General features: G+C 30.6%; 3 protein-coding genes across 9 annotated transcripts; 1 reads left to right on the forward strand and 2 right to left on the reverse strand.

The window, feature by feature from the left end:
- The first annotated feature begins 844 nt into the window (after positions 1-844).
- On the forward strand, positions 845-4587 carry LOC114414633 (26S proteasome regulatory subunit 10B homolog A). Its single transcript, XM_028378962.1, has 10 exons — positions 845-1093; positions 1543-1662; positions 1986-2122; positions 2253-2414; positions 2598-2684; positions 2774-2860; positions 2946-3083; positions 3698-3889; positions 3963-4061; positions 4173-4587. Exons 1-10 carry the CDS (start codon positions 994-996, stop codon positions 4245-4247), a joined length of 1197 nt encoding a protein of 398 aa, XP_028234763.1. The 5' UTR covers positions 845-993; the 3' UTR covers positions 4248-4587.
- Positions 4588-5728: 1141 nt separating this feature from the next.
- Positions 5729-9366, reverse strand: LOC114414634. 7 transcript variants are annotated; one of them, XM_028378965.1, is made up of 5 exons: positions 9162-9366; positions 8800-8884; positions 7904-8245; positions 7109-7140; positions 5729-7001 (listed from the first exon to the last, which is right to left on the reverse strand). In XM_028378965.1, the coding sequence occupies exons 3-5, from the start codon at positions 8238-8240 to the stop codon at positions 6072-6074; spliced, it is 1299 nt and encodes a 432-aa protein (XP_028234766.1). In that variant the 5' UTR covers positions 8241-8245; positions 8800-8884; positions 9162-9366; the 3' UTR covers positions 5729-6071. The 7 variants fall into 7 exon arrangements, with proteins under 7 accessions (XP_028234766.1, XP_028234770.1, XP_028234765.1 ...); XM_028378969.1 differs by having other exon boundaries at positions 7904-8248; XM_028378964.1 differs by lacking the exon at positions 9162-9366 and adding an exon at positions 8978-9155.
- Positions 9367-17171: 7805 nt separating this feature from the next.
- LOC114414635 (bZIP transcription factor 44-like) lies at positions 17172-18490 on the reverse strand. The gene is made up of 2 exons (XM_028378971.1): positions 18008-18490; positions 17172-17870 (listed from the first exon to the last, which is right to left on the reverse strand). The coding sequence occupies exons 1-2, from the start codon at positions 18083-18085 to the stop codon at positions 17487-17489; spliced, it is 462 nt and encodes a 153-aa protein (XP_028234772.1). The 5' UTR covers positions 18086-18490; the 3' UTR covers positions 17172-17486.
- Between the last annotated feature and the right edge of the window lie 2304 nt (positions 18491-20794).

The raw sequence follows: 20794 nt of genomic DNA on the forward strand, positions 1-20794 counted from the left end.
AATGAGTGTTCGAGGTTTGATAAAAAAAAAAATTCTGACAAAAACTTTGATTTTATATAGATAACTTTTTAAGCATGCCTTCATGTGGATTTTTTTATTTATTAACTTGTCTTCTAAATTTCAAAGTCATTGTAGGCATAAACAACTTTTATTATTATCTAGAGATCTATCAATTATTTGAAATTATATTATTGTATAAATTCAAATGCCCACAATTTTTTTTAGTTAATGTTAATCACATTTATGAAGGAAACATATTTTTATATTACAGAAAATTAACCATTCACATAATGTATTTTAAAATGTTTTTATTTATTAATATTTTTTAAATGACGTGCATATAATATAAGCTATATACAAATGCATATAATATAAAGACGGTATTTAGATTTAGCTTATGACTCATCTTAGGTGAATAGAAATAAGGTAAGTAATAATACAAGAATAAATAATCCAAGTACATAGAAAGCAGTGTATTTAGATTCTATTCAAATTTTTGTTGGTCAAACCATATAACAAGAGTTTAGTGAAAGAACCTCTAATGTTGATTCCAGCTCAAATCGAAAATTCTGTAACTTGATTCAAGCAACTTGGCCCAAACAGTCAGAAATTAAATAACAATCAAGTTTCTAATTTTAATTTTTGAATTTCAATGAAATTGATTAAATAGTATCGAATTAAATATGTTTATATTTTTAAATTTAATTAGATAGTAGGAATATCATTAAATTTGATTAAATAAAGTCAAACTTGTAGATAAGATTTGATTGGATTTGTTAAAATTTATTTGGGGTTCAAATTTTAATTCTAACTTGGGGGAGGGGCAATTTGGTGGTTGAGTTAAATAGGTAGGGTTAGTGGTAAATTTGCGATACATAACGTGACCGCTTAAACTTTCATAGTCATAGCTCACAATCTGCTTCGGCTTTGGCTTCAGAGTTTGTGTAACCAACTTCACCTTTCCTTCCTTCCTTCCTTCTTCCGATTTCGAAGATGGCTGAAGCAGAGGATGCCGTACGACGCCGTAATGCGGTCGCCGAGTATCGAAAGAAACTTCTCCAGCACAAGGAATTGGAATCCAGAGTCCGATCCGGTTTGTCTCTCTATTTTCTCTCACCTTAATAGCGTCTACGATTCCTCCATGCTTTCAATTTTTACTTACTCTCGAAACCCGCAGTTTTAGGGTTTCGTGATTATGGTTTCGCGATTATGGTTTGACAACCCTATTATAGCTCTTTGATTAGGTTTTTGGTTTTTTTAGGGGAAAAGTTTCTGCGGTTTGGTTGAGTTTAGAGCCAGACCTAGGTTAATTTTGATTTTGATGATTCTACATTTTCTTTTCTACGAATTAGGGTTAGGTTATCAACTGGATCTATTGATAGAATCAACTGAGGTTCTTTTGATGAAATAAGTGAATTCCTAGTTGAGCAATGAAATCTAGGCACAGTTTTTTGTCAGAGAGGACACAATCATTTATATCTGACCATGGTTGTTGTTGGATAAGACTGGTGACTGACTTTGGATTAAAAACTTAAATTGCAGTCAGGGAGAATTTGCGAGCTTCAAAGAAAGAGTTCAATAAAACAGAAGATGATTTGAAGTCTCTTCAAAGTGTTGGGCAGATCATTGGCGAAGTTCTCAGGCCTCTTGACAACGAACGCCGTAATTATTCTGTCCTTTTATTTTCATATTTGAACGATATCTCATAGTTCAACTTCGTTCTTCTCTAATTGTGTTGCCAACCTAACGTTTTATAAATACCGAGACACATGAAAGTTTTTTCTTTTTTGTTCCGTACTTTATCCCTGAGCTAATTCTGTTACTTATGGATATAAAAACATGTGTGCCTTACTGATTCTTGATTATTTTTTCATAATTAAATTTTCCGAGCTAACTACCCAATAAATTATCCCTTCTGTTTCCTGATTGATACGAACATAAATAATTTAATGGTTATAGAAATTTGTTTGCTATTGTTTTCTCAGTTATTGTTAAAGCAAGCAGCGGTCCCAGGTATGTGGTTGGTTGCCGCAGTAAAGTGGATAAGGAAAAATTGACTTCCGGGACAAGGGTGGTTCTCGATATGACAACACTCACCATAATGCGAGCTCTTCCTCGAGAAGTAATTCATAGTTTATTATTTTAATATTTTCTTTTTATGAACATGTTCTTGTCTTGTTGTGCTAACATCTGATTTATTTTATCCCTGGTGATCACTGTTGTCTCTAATTCTTTGTCGTTGGAGTTGCCAGGTTGATCCAGTGGTTTACAATATGTTGCATGAAGATCCTGGTAATATCAGCTATTCAGCTGTTGGTGGCTTATCTGATCAGATCAGGGAATTGAGGGAGTCAATTGAACTACCTCTGATGAATCCTGAGCTCTTTCTTCGAGTTGGAATTAAACCTCCAAAGGTGATTTACCCTTTCACTGCTCTTTCTAGTCTCTGACTTCTATTAGTGTTAATCTATGTTTTAGATTTTTAGTAGCTTTGTTATGACATTTTTCCTACATATTTTTTTAGTGGAAGCTTACTTGTAATGGCTGTACTTTTGAATTTTACACTTGATCAAAATCTTTTCAATTCTAATTTTCAGGGTGTTCTCCTTTACGGGCCTCCTGGTACTGGTAAAACATTGTTAGCCAGGGCTATTGCCAGTAATATAGATGCTAACTTCCTAAAGGTCAGATTATGTTTCTTTTATAAATTCTGTGTGCTTTGAAGTCTTCTTCATTGTAAAAATTATTTTGTCTTCCCTTTATTCTGATGTAGGTTGTTTCCAGTGCCATAATTGACAAGTACATTGGAGAAAGTGCCAGGTTAATCAGAGAGATGTTTGGTTATGCACGTGATCACCAGGTGAGATGCTTGTGTGAAATTGTCTTCCTATAGGTTTACACATACTAATTTAAAGATGTTCTAAATCTATACTTTTCTTGATTAGCCGTGCATCATTTTTATGGATGAGATCGATGCCATTGGAGGTCGCCGTTTCAGTGAGGGAACAAGTGCAGATCGTGAGATTCAGAGAACGCTAATGGAGCTGCTTAATCAACTCGATGGATTTGATCAACTTGGAAAGGTATATTTTATTCCATAATCCCATTTAACTTGGAGTTAAAAGCTTGATCCGTTGTAGCAAATTCCAAGGTTAAGGAACTTTTGTCTTCTTTTTTTTTTTGTGGAGGTAGTGGGTGGTAGGTCTGTGGTAAGCCTGTACAGAATGCAATTCATTATTTTTTTTAAGAAAATGTTATAGACATGGTATGCATATTAAATAAAAAATATGGAGAATGCAAGCCCATATGTTCAATACGTTTCACATACCTTGCACTTTCAGATTGTGACTTTACTTTCACTTGTTGAATTGTTTCTAATGTGAAAAATGAACTTTGAAATTGTGTTATGAATCATATTGTTTAGAAATTGAAAGAGCTGCTATTTCATAATTTGTAAAGTTGAAAATCAATTTTGTATATGCTTTTTAAGGTATGGAATATTTTTATTATTTTATTAGACAGTTCATTCCTTTATATATTATAAATTCAAATTTAATAAAATAATAAATACAGAAGCACTGACCTTTTCTCATTCATGTATTCTTATGGATATGTTGATTTTTTCTACAAATGATTGCTGAACAAAAAATTTAATGGTGGATTCACGATGACATTACTGTCTACATTTCTGTTGTAGGTTAAAATGATAATGGCAACAAACCGACCTGATGTACTTGACCCTGCTCTCCTGCGTCCTGGGAGATTGGATAGAAAAATAGAAATCCCTCTGCCTAATGAACAATCAAGGATGGAAATTCTTAAGATTCATGCTGCTGGAATTGCCAAGCATGGTGAAATAGACTATGAAGCTGTTGTGAAGCTTGCAGAGGTGAGTGCAGTTGGCTTGGGTGGATTTTATCAACAGTTAGCGCATGTCTGATGTATTTGCAATTCTTGTGCAGGGATTTAATGGGGCTGATCTTCGAAATGTCTGCACAGAAGCTGGAATGGCAGCAATTCGGGCAGAGCGTGATTATGTGATCCATGAAGATTTTATGAAGGTGAGTTCCTTGTTTAGGAAGTAAATTTTCTGTGTACTGATGGTGACGAAGAGTCTACCTCTCCTTGTCACTTTATGGGGATAATAAATTTATTTCTTACTTCGGTTCCAGGCTGTTAGGAAACTGAACGAGGCAAAGAAACTTGAATCCAGTGCACACTACAGTGCTGATTTTGGTAAAGACTAGAATCTATTGCAAAATTCTTGCAGAGCCATGGATATCTAGGCAGTGCATCTTGAGTTGGAAATACCTCAGGCAAGTTACTCAATTCGTAGGGCTAAGCGTGATGTTCCCTTTGGGTTGTTCTGGCTTGTGTTTTCCGAATTCTAAATTTGGAAGAAGGGTAACTTTATCAAACGGATCAAATCGATGTTCAAATGAATTGTATTATCATTGCCCCCACCCCAACCAACCCAAACCCCTTTTTTTTTCTGGATTGTAGAAGTGCGACTCATTTTATACTGGATCTTGGCATGTGCACAATTTGCTTTATATTTTTTAAAAAAATTAAAATTGCTTAATTTTACGTTTTTTTATTTAAAGAAAGAGTAGAATAACCACCCTGCTAATTATAGCTTTGCTTTTCTGGATATTATGATTGTTGTTGGAGACGTTAAAACAAGATTTTTTCGGGAGGAGCAGTGTTATAATAATGAATTTAAAAAATTGATAATTGAAAGTTTGACTGATTCGTTTAATATCCTCATTATAATACTTTCGGTAATTTCCTCACAATAATAATTTATTTATTCAAAAATGAATTAGAATTCTTAATATCCTCATTACATTGTAATCGTTATATTTAATTAATTAGTAATTTGTTAATATATATACTTTTTTAGTATGAGTATGTTAGTAGGATTTAATAATGTATATATTTATTTTTAATAGTGTTAAGTTATAACTAAAAATACTTTTAAAATACAAAAATAATACTCTCTTTGTTTTAATTATTATAAGGCATTTTTTAAAAAATTGTTTGTTATTGTTTAAAAGATTTTTTTTAAAATTAGATGTATTAATTATTTTTTCTTTAAACATTAATGAAAAATAAATAAGTAGATTGAGAATAAAAGAATAATTTTAAAATAATAGTATATATAATTGATAAATTTAATGTGATATTTTTTTTTAAGAAGCATAAATTAATTTTAAAAATCTTATAATTAGAACAAAGGTGTATGATTTTTTTAGCACACTCGTACTGAAAAACAATACTCATACTGAAAAAATAATAAAATATATAAATTAGTTAATCTCATTTATAAATATATTTTTTGCAACAATATAGATAAAACTATCTGTATTCTATAATTGACTGTTGAATTATATACAAATATCAGCATATAACAACATATATTAAAAAAGAAAAAGAATAAATAAACAATAGGTTAGTACGGTACCAAAGTAAGCATCTTGAAATAAGCATTTTGGTGTATAAATGTCCCAGAGATACACGGCAACGAAAGTCACGAGAAACCAAAAAGTGATCGGTACGGGTGTTGCTGCTATTAGAATAGACAGAGTGAGAGCAGCATTCGACTGTTAATGTCTTCTTATATGGGCGCATTCATTTGCGTCACACTGGCAATATTATCCGTCTTAATTTCATATTCTAATTTCTTTCAAGGAATGAGGGTTTTCTTCCACTTTTAATTGATCTAGAATTAAATAAAAACTGATCACAGTTTATCATTTTTAAGCCTCAAGCAGGTAAGTGCAGCTTGTGTTACAACATTTAATACAGGTGGTGTAGTTTCCTTCGCAATTAGCATCCTTGTGTTCGTCAGTGCTAAGGCTCTGATTTTTCCAAAAGACGCTTCATTCATACAATCAATATGATCCACGTCAACATGGTGGGAACTTTTGCTGACAAGTTAAAATAAAATTTGAAATAAATCTAAACTATTACTAAAGCTAGACTGCATAGAAAATATAAAATTCTAACTTGGTTGGTGTTACTAGTATAATTGAAGAACTCCTGCGACTAAAAGCTATGGCTAGGGGAAATCAGTCTCTGCGACATCTCGCCCAAAAGCCCTTCTTCCTGGCAGAATCATTCTCCAATAAGGACCGGCTCCACTTTGATCCCAAAGAAAAATGCCGCCTCAGGAAGGGTTTTCCAAATGAACTCCTAGTACTGGAGCTACTAGGCTCCATCTTTGAAACTATATCTTTTAGGCGATCAAAAACATCATTCCCACCATCTACGTAGCTATCAACTACTCGGTTTCTGGATATCTTGTAGTTCTTGGTCTTAGTCTCTGACTCGGTCCAAAGACCTTTTTTGGATAACTTCGACATGTACTTTTCTCCAACCATACAAATTGGACAAGCTGGATCATAACTATCTGCCTCTGGCGTTATAGTCTCCAAGCATTCCGCGTGGTAAACATGACCACAGACCAGTACAGCAACAACTGAGAGGTCACTGCTGGCAATAAATTTCTGGCTACCCCATGCAGATCTATCGGTCAAGAGCTTTGAGCAAGCCCCACAAGATTGTAAATCCATGGAGGGAGAATACGAGAACCTGCTACTGGTTCCACTTATCTTGTGACGACCTGAACCAGTATACTCGCTATCAAAAGACCACCTTTCCTTTTGAGATGAAGCCACCATTTCAGAAAAAGTGCGCATAGACCAGCCATCAGATGACCCGCATTGCGATCCTGTTGCCATATCATTGCTACAGTTGGAGAGTACAAATGATGGCCTGCCTTCAGAAATTGAGGTGTCAGGTGATTTCAGACCCAGAATTCGACTATCAGAAATTTGTCTTAAAAGTGGGTGCCCGGGAGAACGATGAGCCCATCTGGATGGTGTTGAGTTAGTAAGATTGTGATAATTATGATTAGTCATTGGATCTGACATAGGTGTTGGGAAAACTGAAGGTATTGAAGATTCTGCAATCTCTGGTGATTCAATCAGATTCTTCACCTAAAGAGAAATATAGATTAACAGTGAGGCCAGTACCAACAGTAAAAGGCTTGTAATTCAGATATTGAGCAATTCTTTTGTATCAAATTTAGCAGTTCAAAACTCACCACTGCAGAGCAATTACTTGACATGAATAGATCTGCAACAAGCACAAAGAGGAAGAAGAAAGAAAAATTAATTCCCAAACAAAAAAACAGGCAACCTAGGAACCAGAGAGAATAATCATATGGCTGTCAGGAAGCAACATGCATCACCAAAATTGAAAACCATACAGATAGGACACAAACAGTGGATGAAAGGCAATACATGATATAAAGAATACCGGTTTGAAAGAGATCCTTGCATACAAAATAAATTATGAAAAAATAAACTAGAAATGAGTAAGATTGAAAAGGTGGGTTTTTCATCTTTTTCCAAAAGAAAATGAATCTAGAAAGACCGCTGATTGATAAAGGAACTTCTAAGCCCTGAGAGTGTACAGCCCCCCATTTAAAAATGAAGTGCAGGAGACCTATTAATATAACCAAGCCACCCTTACATTGATCCTCACTTCACCCCCTTGGCAGGCAGAGGCTGAAATTACTGTAACCAACCTGGCCATAGCAATTTCTAGACACCATTATGCAACATTATTAATAAGTATAGTGAAAGGTACAGCATGAAAAAAAAAAAGTTGGGTTCAGCCAGAGAGCTTAACCAAAAAATTTCCCCGTTGCCTCTGTTGGAAAGACAAAAGTGAAGCTTGAGGAAGTGAGCACGATAAATTCAAAGATAATTGCCAAAAGAATTCATCCATCAGCAAAATCAACTGTCAAAGATCGGGATACTCTAAAAGCATCAACTGTCATGTGCTAATAATGTTATAGTACATTCCACAAAAGAATAATAGAGTTTACATTTACCTAAAGATGGAGTCATCTGACTTGTAACCAAATGCTCACGAACAGGGGACTTCAGAGACATGGGTGTTACAGAATTATCCAGGGTGCTTCCCCAATCAGATAAATTGCCTCTTTCAGAGCTTAATGACCCTTTTAACTCCATGCTGACATTTCTGCTGACTCTGTGAGATGTGTGAAAGGAAGGATCCTCAATTTCGCCAGCAACACGGCCCCAACTATCCCATTGAAAACTCCATGTTGGCGAACATACAGCATTTCTATTTAAACTTTCACCTCCAGTTCTGCTAGTGCTGGGAATAGTATGATCCTTTGCAGCAACACAACAAGCCGATCCCATGATAACTGCTGACATACACACAGCAGTCAATTTAACTTGCAGACACAAATCCTAATAAATAATTCTTGTATATCAAAAGCCACCACAACGTTTCAACAAAAAAATCTAATCCTACCTCCTTTTGAAGAATTTAAACAAAATGGAAATTAAATTAAAATTCAGATTGCAGGTAACAGGAATTAAAAACCATCCAGAGGCCAAAGCTCTAAATATAAAAGCACAATCTAATCATCTCATTTATATGAAACCAAACAATCAGTGAGCAATGAACATTACATCATGGTATTTCAATTGTTAAAAATCACTTTTATTACATACATGAAAAAGCCAAAAAATTGCACACCACTAAAACCCTCCTAGAAACTACCAAATAATAAAAACTCTGATGCACGTAAATGTGTCCGGTAAAATAATGACAGCCATTGAACATGTTCCCTAGACAGACATCAAAACTTTCAAACTGCCACCAATCATTAAAAAAAAAAAGTGATTCCCAAATAAATTAGCAAAAACAGTTACAGCCTAACTTGCAAAGAGGAATTTGAACATTCACACTCACAGAGTAGAAAGCACTACACAGAAATGCACTCCAAGGCCAATAATGAGAATTGCACGGATAAATTTCATAAAATATCCATGAAACTCTGAAAACATAAAAAAAAAACCATTAATAAAACCACCTAGTAATAAATTGTTAGGGGAAAAAACGAAACGGTTGCAATTTTTTCTCCACTGACCCGACTCCCTTGTCCGTTAACAGAAAGAACAACGAATCATTCAGCGACACACAAAATGAGGCAAAGTTTTTGGTGGGGGATAAGAATGGGATTTTTATCAAACAAAAATTAGGGTTTTGAAGTGTTGCAAAGACGAGTTCATTAACAGAGAAGTACTAAAAATAGAGAAGGAATGTTATGTTACCTCTTGAAATGAAAAAGTTTTGAGTTTCGGAGAAAAAAATGGGAATTATTTGCAAGTAGTCATTTTCGGCTTCGGCTTCGTCTTCGGTCTTTGGCTTCGACCAGTGAACAGTGTTTGTATAACGGCGTGTCTGTATAAGGCTGAATCTTTAGCGGCAATCGTTATCACGGAGTTAGGTCATAGTCTTCGGGCAGAGGATGTTTCTTTCCCCGCCTTTATTTTTGTCTCTTCTGCCTCAGCTACTTTCATGTTTGTGTTTTTTCGAAAATAAGACCAAAAAAACAACCTTATAATAATGATATATTGAACTGCAATTCAATCATGGTATTTGTGGATTAGATCGTAAAATTGTAGTACTGTTTTTTCTTATAAGTAATTGAATTTTCTTTAATCTCTATCTCTAAATTGAATTCTAATGTTATTTTCAAGGAATTAACAATGGTTTTAAAAAATCTCATATTACGATTTAAAATGTTCATATAAATTTAAAATATAATTTATATAAGTGTTGTTTAAGCCGCTACACCAAAAATGTCCAACTTCTCTTTTCTCTGGTTATTTTGCTGATTTTACGGGGCACTCTTATGTGAGGTCCTAGTCTCAGCTTTGTTGTCTCTCATGTGTACTTTCTCACTCATAAAAATAAAAATAAAAAAAGCTGCTAGATCAGACACTTGCCTCAAGCCCCCAATTGGCTAGGCCTTAATTTTATTTTTTTGGCTATTTTTATTAGTTTGTTTATTAAAAATCTAGTCTGATATCTACTATCTCTAAAAATAGGAATAATGTGAAATTATCACTTAATTTTTACAACTTAACCTTTATTTACTAATTTAATCATATTTTGAACTATAAAACTTTTTTATTTTTGCAAAATCAAAGTCATTAGTTAACATCCAAAGCTACGTTTCTTACGAGAACATGTAAATCAAATTCAATCCTTAGATCTACTTAGCAAGCCCCCTAATTTGCTCAGTAAATTTTCTTTCAATACTTGTTTCAATCTAAGATTTTATTAAACTAGTCTTATTTTTCTCTAAGAGAATTTCTCTCATTCACTAACCAAAAATTGATTTTGCTAAGCCGGTTTCTTTTACGGACACACCCTTGACTATGTGCCTAATTTGCTTAGGGAATTCCTTATTCACTCAGCAAATTGTTATGCTCAAAACATGGCAATTTAAGTTTTTATGAACTTGACTTTCCCTCAAGGGTTTCCTAGACTCACCAAACACCCCACAGTGCATTAACAACAATTCCAAAACAAATTAGGTTATAATGAAGTGAATTAAACAATTCAATGATTATAATCAATGTAGAACATACTTAAGCAAACATAATTTCCTCATCACAATAATCCCAAAAAAGGACAAAACACCAAGAACAATCAAAGAATCAATTTACTGGTTCATGATAGAAATTAAAGTATTTTAAGATGTTCATAACTCGTCTATTCGAATTGAAACACAGTTAAAAACTGTAAAAACATACACCACAATTAATTTGATATCTAGGTCAACCCTACTACCTCAATTGTAATCACATCCATAAGTGAAATAATCCATTTTCCTTACCTCAATAAGTTTTCCACAGACAAGGGATGGAAGCAACAATGCCGATTCTACATTCCTCTCACTTATTCTTCATTTTGCAACTTTAATGACCCAAGATTTCCAATATAAGCAAGAATGAGGGTTAGGTTTTCCGATTAAAGGTTAACAGAACACCTCTTGGCAGAATTGGGCTATGAACCCAAAGACCTGAACGTAACGAAGAGTTTAGTTATCTTGCTTACAAATATCAATACAAGACTAGGTCCACTACAAGGTTCTCGAAAATATGTTTACTTTAAAATCATCTACAACAGCCCATTTTAAAATCCAGATTTGTTCTTCTCAAAATATTTAACAATCACCAAAATAATATATATATATATATATATATATATATATATATATATATATATATATGAAAAGTTAGAGTGTTACAATTGAGCTTCAAAAGATAAGTTCAGAACAAACATAACAAGTTATTATATATAATTTTAGTCTATTATTTGGTAAATCAATCGCACAAATTAACTTACTTTATCTGTTTCTTTTTTTAAATATGTAGGAACTGAATACGAATACTAGAGGATTTTTAACAATTTATGCATCATATTTAATTAACTGAATTAAACTCCCTTAAAACTTATTTATATTTCACATAAAAGGATGGAGGGAATGGAGTGGAATCTTTTTCACTTTCATCTTACATTGTACTCTTTGTTCCACCATCACAAACACTTGCCTAATTATTTTCTCTGCTGCAAGCACTGACATTAATGTTCACCACTATTATAATGCATATTATTGTTATTAATCTTCATCATTAGTGTCATTATTATTTTCTTTATTTTTACTATGAATAATATCACAAATAATTTATCATTATCTTTATTATTTATTATTATTATTACTGATATTATCATTATCATTACAATTATCATCATTGTGTATCCTTGATATGATAATTATTATATCAATGCTATAATTACTATATTTAGTGAAGAAAAATGACAAGATTTTTTTTTAGTGAGGCGGCATAAATAATTAATGAAGCACATATATATTAATGGTGATAATTTTCAAGCCTGCAAACCAAAATGTCTCGTTATCGAGCTGCACCCTAAAATTTGATCGTTGAACATGCTAGCAAAATATTGTGATAGATTCTTTAATAAAAATAGCGATCAATCACGGGGAACATAGTACTTGAAGAAAACAAAACGAGGATAGAAACCAATCAAATTCAATTAATTAAATAATGTCAAGGATTTATTTTTCCAATTCCATTTAAATCTATATGATTCAGTTTGGTTTTATTTTCAAAATAATAAAAATTAATTACTACAATTTTTTGGGTTTGTAAGTTTTCCTCAAATTTAAGTTGAATCAATTTTGTACAAAATAATAAGATTTTCAAAAGTGACTTGTTTAATTTAATCGAATAATTAGTTTAAAGTAGGGTTATATATTAAAAGTTTAGTGGTTAATTATATGCATTTGAGGTTACTTGTGTGTTTGTATGTTTCTATGGTGGGTCGAGTTCATCTTTTTTAGGATTATGATTTAATCTACCGATGAATCTCAATAATTTTCTTACTTGAATTTTATCTTTTATCCAATCAATTAATTTGTTTTATTGTGCATAATTTTTTGTTATAATTTATCACTCCATTATAGTCTTTTATGCACTCGTAGACAATTTCATATAACTTATGGGACTGAGGAACAAATTAATCCTCTAAAGTAATGAATAATCAAACATATTTAAGGAATTTTCAATGTAATCCATTATTTAACCATTTTCTCTCATCACACTTTCCTTCAATTTAACCTTAATCAAGGGATTTAATTAAGGAAAAAACTGTCTAATATTTAATGTAAAATACATAATTGTCCAATCATAAATTATCAATATAACTTTTAGATAATTTGATAAAAAGTAACTTATTATCATTGTATGAGATAATTTTATAAAAAGTAACTTATCTTATCATTGTATGGAATGATTCATAATATAAAATTATTTAATATAATAATAATAATAATAATAATAATAATAATAATAATATAATCTGTTTTCTCATCTTAAAAAGGTAAAATGTCTATTAAACACATAAATCAAACTCGTATCTTAAACTTAGAAAATGAAAGAGTGAAATAAATATAGTTGACTTGACCTGGTCATTTTCACTTTGAAGGAAAACACCAACGAACGAAAGAATTGGTTGGTGGTCTCGTGGTGATTATTGATTACCAATTAATTAAATAGTGGTGGCGGCAAAAGGTAGTTGCCATGAATGAGGTGGTTATTGTGGCAACACGACAGTGTTTGACTGATGTTAATGGTGTCGTGCGGTGCAGAAGTGAATGCTGACTCCAGAAAGTAGAAACCAATGTCTGTTGTGTTTATTGTTATAGCTAGTGGTGCTAGTCCACCAAGTTCAAAGGACTAGCATGAATAGAATGATGATACTATGAAGCAAATTAACAAAGTAGTTGATTCAAATGTAGGTGGGATTAGATCTTTTAAGGTCTCCATCTTTGTTCTGTCAATGAAAAATATATATAATTATAAAAAATATCTTATTAAAGAATAGTCAATTAGGTTAAATAGTTATCAATAAAGTTCACGATACTTATTATCTATAATATGAGTAAAAAAATATCTTAGTTCATATTTTAATTTATCCCAGTTCAATCCAACTAAAAAATTGAATATTTGAAATTTATATAAGATATGATATAAAAACAATAAATTTAGGATAGTTTCTAATTAATTAACAATATAGTTTTTTAATCAAATTCTTTAAAAAAAACATTAAGAAAAGTGACGAGTTAGTATGTTTAACTGACAACCTATTATTAATTAGTTGAGTTGAACTAAGTTGACAAATTTTCGACAGAGAGAAATTGCTAGTAAATTTAGGTATAAAAATTTAACGAGTTGAAAAGTGGTATTAAACAAAAGTTAAGAGAATAAAAATAAACAAATAAACTAAAGCTGATAGAAATCACGCCAAATATTTCATACACAGTTTTCGTCAAAACATTTTGGTACTACTTATTATGTATACGTATAATATTAAAAATTCAAATACAAAAAATATATAACCACTAAGTAAATTTTTACATCTGAAAAAAGTAAAATTTTAATTTAATTTATTTATTATAAATAAATATGAACTTTATTATGATGATGTATAAATAATTAAAATTTGTTTAAATGATCAAAATTTACTGAATTTAATTTTAAACAAAAATATTTAAATAATATCTTCATTTAATATGTGTGCGTGACATTAATATTTTTCTTCAAATATTATATTTTAGATATAATTGATTTCTAACTAACATAATTAGTTTAATGCATTTTTAATTTGTGCCTATAAATATATATTAATAAATTAAAACCACAAAAATATCATTAAAATATTATTGAATAGGGAAATAATGAGTTTAATTTTCCTACACTTTTAATAAAAAAAAATACCATCAACTAATTAAAAATAATTTTAAATATATTTTCTAAAATAATTATTATGGAACTTTGACAAATTTACCTTGCGTAACATTATCATTTTTTTTTTAAAAAAAAAAGCTACATTATCAAACATTCTAATTAAATTCAAATAATTTAAAGACAATCAATGTTTATCTGTGGCAGTGGAGGAATAATGGAACCTTCGGCGAAGATGAGTGATATATTTCTACTATTATTACGAATATTCATGGCATGATGCAAGACCAGAGGAAGGGCAGTCACCTAAACCCGTTCTTAAACATATATCCATTCAATTAAACATATATGAGAGCTATATATCTAAAGGATAACATTTTTTTATTAGTTTTGGAGGTCTTTGTGAAACGGAATCTATGGAAGCTTATCGCTTGATATCCAGCCAAGAAATTCTTCACTATCATCTATATGCTTCTATATCATATATAGTTGATATTCGTACGTAGCTTGTTGGGAGAGGATTGGAATATTATGACCCATCATTTCCTTATTGAAGGAACTAATTAAGGAGAGAAATGGAGAATGAAAAACACTTAAAACTTTATTTCTTAGTTTGATTTGAATTGACTTAATTTGGCTTATTGTGTAAATACACTGATACATAAGTATTTATATCGTATAAGACCTTTCTTCATACACGAGATTTGGAAAATATAAAATACTTGAATATAAAGACATACATGCATAATAAAAATACTATAAACCTAAAAGTATATGAATCGAATTTAAATAAATGTTTGACTGCTGAGTTAAATGCTATACTAGACTACTTCCATTATTATTGCATTTTTCAACATCTCCCTTAAACTTGATTTTTCTAGGTGACTTCAATCATTGCAATCTTTGAAAATTCTCAAATTTGAAGGACTTGATGAAGTTATTCGACTTGGTTTTGAGTTTCAATATATATTCTTCATGTACGTACCACTTCTTCAAAGTGTTGAAGCTAGCTAGGAGTTAGCAAAATCACAATATAAAGATTTAGTATTTTCTACTATTTCCATATATACATAGAGAATATTTATACTACTTCAGGATTCTTTAGAAGTTTTAAGCGAACTATGAGAAGGAGATTCATCTCCGCTAGGATTATTAGAGTGAGGGTGATTATTAATTCATGGATGGTTTTTTCAAGTATAAGAAGGAACCATCTTTTATTTTTAAAGTATAAGAAAACTAAATCAGTTTAACCCAAAACAGAGATCATCCCAGTATACTTAGCCGAAAATAAACCACAGTGACAGCATATATATATATATAGCTGCACCAACTTAAGCACCCTCATAACAAACTTTCTCATTAAGGAATTTGATAGCTTCCAGCCCTTTAAATCCGAGTTATAATCAATGAAGACGTATTTTCACTTTAGACGTACATTTAACTTTGTTGTTTTCATCTCTTTTGCAATGTGCATATATGCAATACAAATTTTCTCATTAGTGGAATTTAATAGCTTACAGCCCTTTAAATTTGAGTTATAATCAATGAAAACGTATTTTGTCATATATGCTTTTCACCACACCGAGCTTCTTGAGGAGTTATTCCACGAATACTCCTATGAAATATGATGTCAAATATTAATCTCACAGTTCACATTTCAATACTTGATTTCCACGTGAAAGGTAATATATTTGGCTGGAGTGCGCTTCAAATTAAATAGCTGCAAAAGGTTCGGTTGCTACTACCCAACCATGTTTAAAGTTTTGTTAGCTGAATAATGTGTTTTTTTTAGATGTGTAGTATTTTAGTGAAATAAACATATATAGTAATCAAAACCAGCAAGTACAGTTCTATGAATTTTAATTGATGTGTAGTACTGTTTAAAAGAGTTTCCATTATCAACATTATTTGACGTAATTATTTTAAGTAAATTACACTCATACAAATTACACTCCTACTTTCTTATACAAATTACACTCCTACTTTCTATGTTTTTTTAATTGTATTCAATATTTGTTCTTTTTTTTAATTACTTTTACTTCCTTTTTATTAATTAATGTTGTTAATTAACGTCAATTGAAATATATAAATAGAAGAAATTATCCGAATATTTTTGTTAAATATAACAAATTAACAATTGATCCTAAGAATGGATCTTTCTCGAGTTAATAACATTTTTTTCTTTAATATTTGACTCTTATTTCATTGTTGCTAACACTTATAGAAGATGTAACTCTTGATTGAAACATTATATCAAACACATAGTCATCAAAGATAAATATTTCGAAGAAAGAAGTTTAAAATACAAATGTGAGAGCAAAACATTAAAGTAAAAGACCATATTCGATCAATAGACATTATTGGGAACATGTATAACAAAAATACAGCAACCAAACGACCCAACACATAAAAAAATGAACTAAAAAAAGAAGAAAAAGAAGAAGGGTGTTAACACATGTGTACAAACAAGGAGGTTTCATGTCTATTAAAAAGTTGGGTTTACGTCCAATTGAAAAAAAAAATTGTTAAAATATTTTTAAGTTAAAAGAAAGAATATAAAGATATTTTAGATATAATTTTTCATTAAAAATCATGTAATTAACATATACCTACTTTCTATTAAATTATTAAATGACATTGAAAGAACTGTCTAAGTGTAATATGAATTAAACAATTAAAAAAAAATTGTAAGATAAAAAAAAATCACAGGAATCCAAGTGTAATTTACTCAATTATTTTCTATCTATGTTTTAATTATTGAAAATTACAGTTAAAACAAAAAACATTTCGTCAAAACAATAATTAGTTAAATAAAATTTATTTTACTAATAACAGATACAAATTTATAATAAAATTTATGTTTTATAATAATAGTAATAAAATAATTAAACACATACACAGCACCGAGACAAAACTAGTAGAATACATACAACACATACATGATTCATGAAAATAAATCAAATGAAGAGCTAAGTACTGTAGCATTAAAGCAAGCACACGATAGAATAGTAAACTACAGTAGCATGCACCGAAATCTCTTTTTCCATGATATTGGACAAGAGTGATCCATTAGTACTAATGACCTGCCTGACATATAGTTGCAGGCCACCAGGTCATTTTCATTAAGCACTTTGCACAAATTCTGTTTATCTATCAATCTCCCACTTAACATATATATAGCCCCACCCTAAGTACTGTACTAATTCACATTAACTTTTCATTTTTTGTTCACTGATTGATTCCTCCCCGAAGCAACTCCAAGAGAACAAATTATTATTTTTATTGTCAGATCCGCAAAGGCAGAGCGAGGGTGACAATTCACCACTGAAAAACGGCTTGTTGGTTAAGACAGAGCGTGTTGTTCTTGGTGGTGATATTTTGTGCGCTTGTTAGATAACAGTCCCTTTCGTAGGCGGTGGTTGCGTTGGTGAGGTTGATGATACCGTCGACGATGTCGTTTAACGATTGGAGCCGTTGGCTAAGCTCCTCCATTTGGGCCCTCAGAATCGAATTCTCTGCCTCAACGTTCAGATAATGCTGTGTGGTTATGTCTATGGTGCCGAGGATTTCGCCGTTGCCCTTTGCGAGCTGTGAAACCTGCTTCGTCAGTTCGTCCAAGTGCTTACGCTTTCGCATCCGAGATCTTCTCGCCGATTCGCGATTCGATTGTTTTCTCTTCTTCTTTCTCTCGTCTACCACAACCTGCAAATCACACACTCATAAGATTGGCTCGGTGATAAAAGGAGAAATGAGAAAAGAAAAAGTCGTGCACAAAAATCTAACCATTAACAATTGCAATTAGCTGATAAAAAAAAAACAACAACAACAACAACAACAACCTGCAAATCACCCTCGGAGCCAGAGCTCTGAGATTTTGTGCTAATGGAGGAGTTTCCACTTGATGAGGCCATGGACATATAAAAAAAATGAAGAACAAATAATCCGCAGAACCCAGAGACACTAATAGTTTACACCTTATCTATACTATCAGAACATGTGACGGGAAAGTGGAGATCAATGAGAAAACATAGAACCAGTAGAGGAAGACAACGGAGAAAGATTGAACCAAGTGGGTCCTGCGTCTGAAGGAGGAGTTTATCATAAACCTAATAAACTCGGAAAGAGGGATTTCAGTCATCAATGCCAAACATCAAGTTTCAAAACAATAATATACTATGCTTTGATTCCTGCAGAGGAACCAATAAGTGGGTTTTGGGAACCACAGCAACCAGAGATTTAGAAGGAAAATAGAGACGGAAACAAAGAGATTAAGGAAGGTTGAAGAAGAGAAGATGGTGGAGAGGGCGTATAGGTAAGTAGGGGCCAATATATAGAACAGGTTGACAGGGACAGACAGACATACAGACAGTGAAACAAAATACATGTCAAAATCAAAGGATGGAAAAGTAAAGTAAAGTAAATTAAGGAGGAACGAAAGAAGAAGAAAATGGAGGAAAAAGCAAAAAGCAAAAAGCATCGAAATCTCCTCCTAGGTTTGGTGGAACAGAAAGAAAGATAGAATAAGTGTTTAGTGTTTACGAGACTAATTTAATTCTATAGCACCAAAATCGAATACAAAAATCAATTACTAGTAATTACAAATTTTAAATATATATTTTTCTTAAATTGGATCATATTTCGAACTTATTTAAAAATGGTTTAAATATGATTTTGATAAAAAAAAAATCAGATCGTCTTGATTTTTGTCCTTTAATTTTGTTAAACCATATAAAATTTGATATTTTTATTTATTTTTTGTTATCAAGTAACATGCTAATAGTATTAAGTAATAAGATAATAGTGACATTTGCATTCAAGTAGTTTGTCACATCCTTAATAAGCATCAGCCACTTGTAGTTTCATTAATAAACTATGTTATTATGTTATTTATCAACTAATTTAAATAAATAAAAATTTATAAAAAAAGTTATTGGTTTGAGACTTGTTGATAAAAAAAGCTAGAATAAAAGAATCTCATCAAAGGTGATTAGTTAAAATTCTAACAAAGATTAATCATTTGACAAAAAATATTTTTTGAATTTGAGAGTAATTAAAAGCATATTTTATGTTAAGTATATATATTTTTTTCTTCTCATAATTTAATTATTTAAATTTTTAAATATCATTTTATCATCAAATGCTTTTGTGAGTATTAATTTAGTTAGGCTATTTTTTTTTTTTACAAAAGTTAGCTAGAAATTGAAAAACTACCATAGAAATTAACTGGCACATAATTGAAATTTAAAAAATTCTTATTAAATCACAAGTGTTTGATAAAATTATCTATTAAAATAATTAAAAAAATATAAAGTTACATAAATGAACATAAAAAATTATCTTAGCTAGAAAAAGATTAAAAAGAAAATTTAATAAATGTTCAAAAATAAAAGAGAAATTATAAAAAGCTAAAAACTAGTGTTTCAAAAAATTCATTTACCAATCAATCAAGCAAGTCTTTCAACTAATAAAAAAATTAAAAACTAATTAAAATGTCATGTCAAACACACTCTTATAGTTTGATAAAAAAAAATATTATTTTGGTTGGTTTAAAATTTGTTTCATCTCTTGTCTTATTATTATTATATAACTCTTGAGTATTTTATATCAAATGTTGAAGTTTGATAAACAAAAAAGGAATGAGAAATTATATAATATATAAAGAATAAATGATTATTAAATTATTATAAAATAAATATATATACATATTTTATAATGCAAAAATATTAAAAAAATCATAACTATGAATGCTTTATAATTTATAATCTGATATTAAATGTTTATTTAACTGAAAGTCATTTTTAAAGAATTTCAAAAAAAATAATTAGAATAATTTGGGCCAAACTAATGACTCCGTCGTTTTTTTAAGATGGATGGAACCGAATTTCTGATCCATTTACCATCTTTTTCCAATCAAACTAACCACTCAATTTAACCTATGCTGAAAACACTTCATGAACCTTTTCAAGCTCAACAATAGCTTATAAAAGACTAGAAGAGTACTAGAGCTAATTAACATAATTTATGGCTAGAGGACATCTACTTCATAAATTCATATTCATCCATCAACCTTTACTTTAGTAAGTGATGTCATAATCGGAGCCTTTTCAATTAGATATTGTAATGGAAAGGGTCGGGAGTAGGTTGGATTTAAGAAAGGTGGGTAAGAGTGTAACATCAACTATTTAAACAAGAAATGCACTTGCCCTTTCTAAAACTAAGTAAAAATAACCCAAATAATTTTAATTATTGATAAAATAAAATTAATGGATAATATTTTAACATATGCATGATTTATAAGTCATTTTTATTAACTTATAACTTATTTTATTAACGTATAAGTTTGTTTAACTAAAATAAATGGTTTTTATAAATGTATTTTTGTCCGTTGTTTATATAATTTCTTCAAAAATTACTTAAAGTAATATTGGAATTTATATATTATAACTTATAGACATCTATACATAATTATATGAAAATAGAAATTAAAAAAATATTAATATAAATATTAGAAGTATATTAATTTGAAAAAATGATACCGTCCTTAATTTCTAAAACTTTTTTTTTACTGAATTAATTTGTAAAACTATATCTGCGTCTTTCAGCAGAATAATGTGATGGGAATCGGA

Source organism: Glycine soja, chromosome 6, assembly GCF_004193775.1.
Source record: "Glycine soja cultivar W05 chromosome 6, ASM419377v2, whole genome shotgun sequence".
NCBI classification, from domain to species: domain Eukaryota; kingdom Viridiplantae; phylum Streptophyta; class Magnoliopsida; order Fabales; family Fabaceae; genus Glycine; species Glycine soja.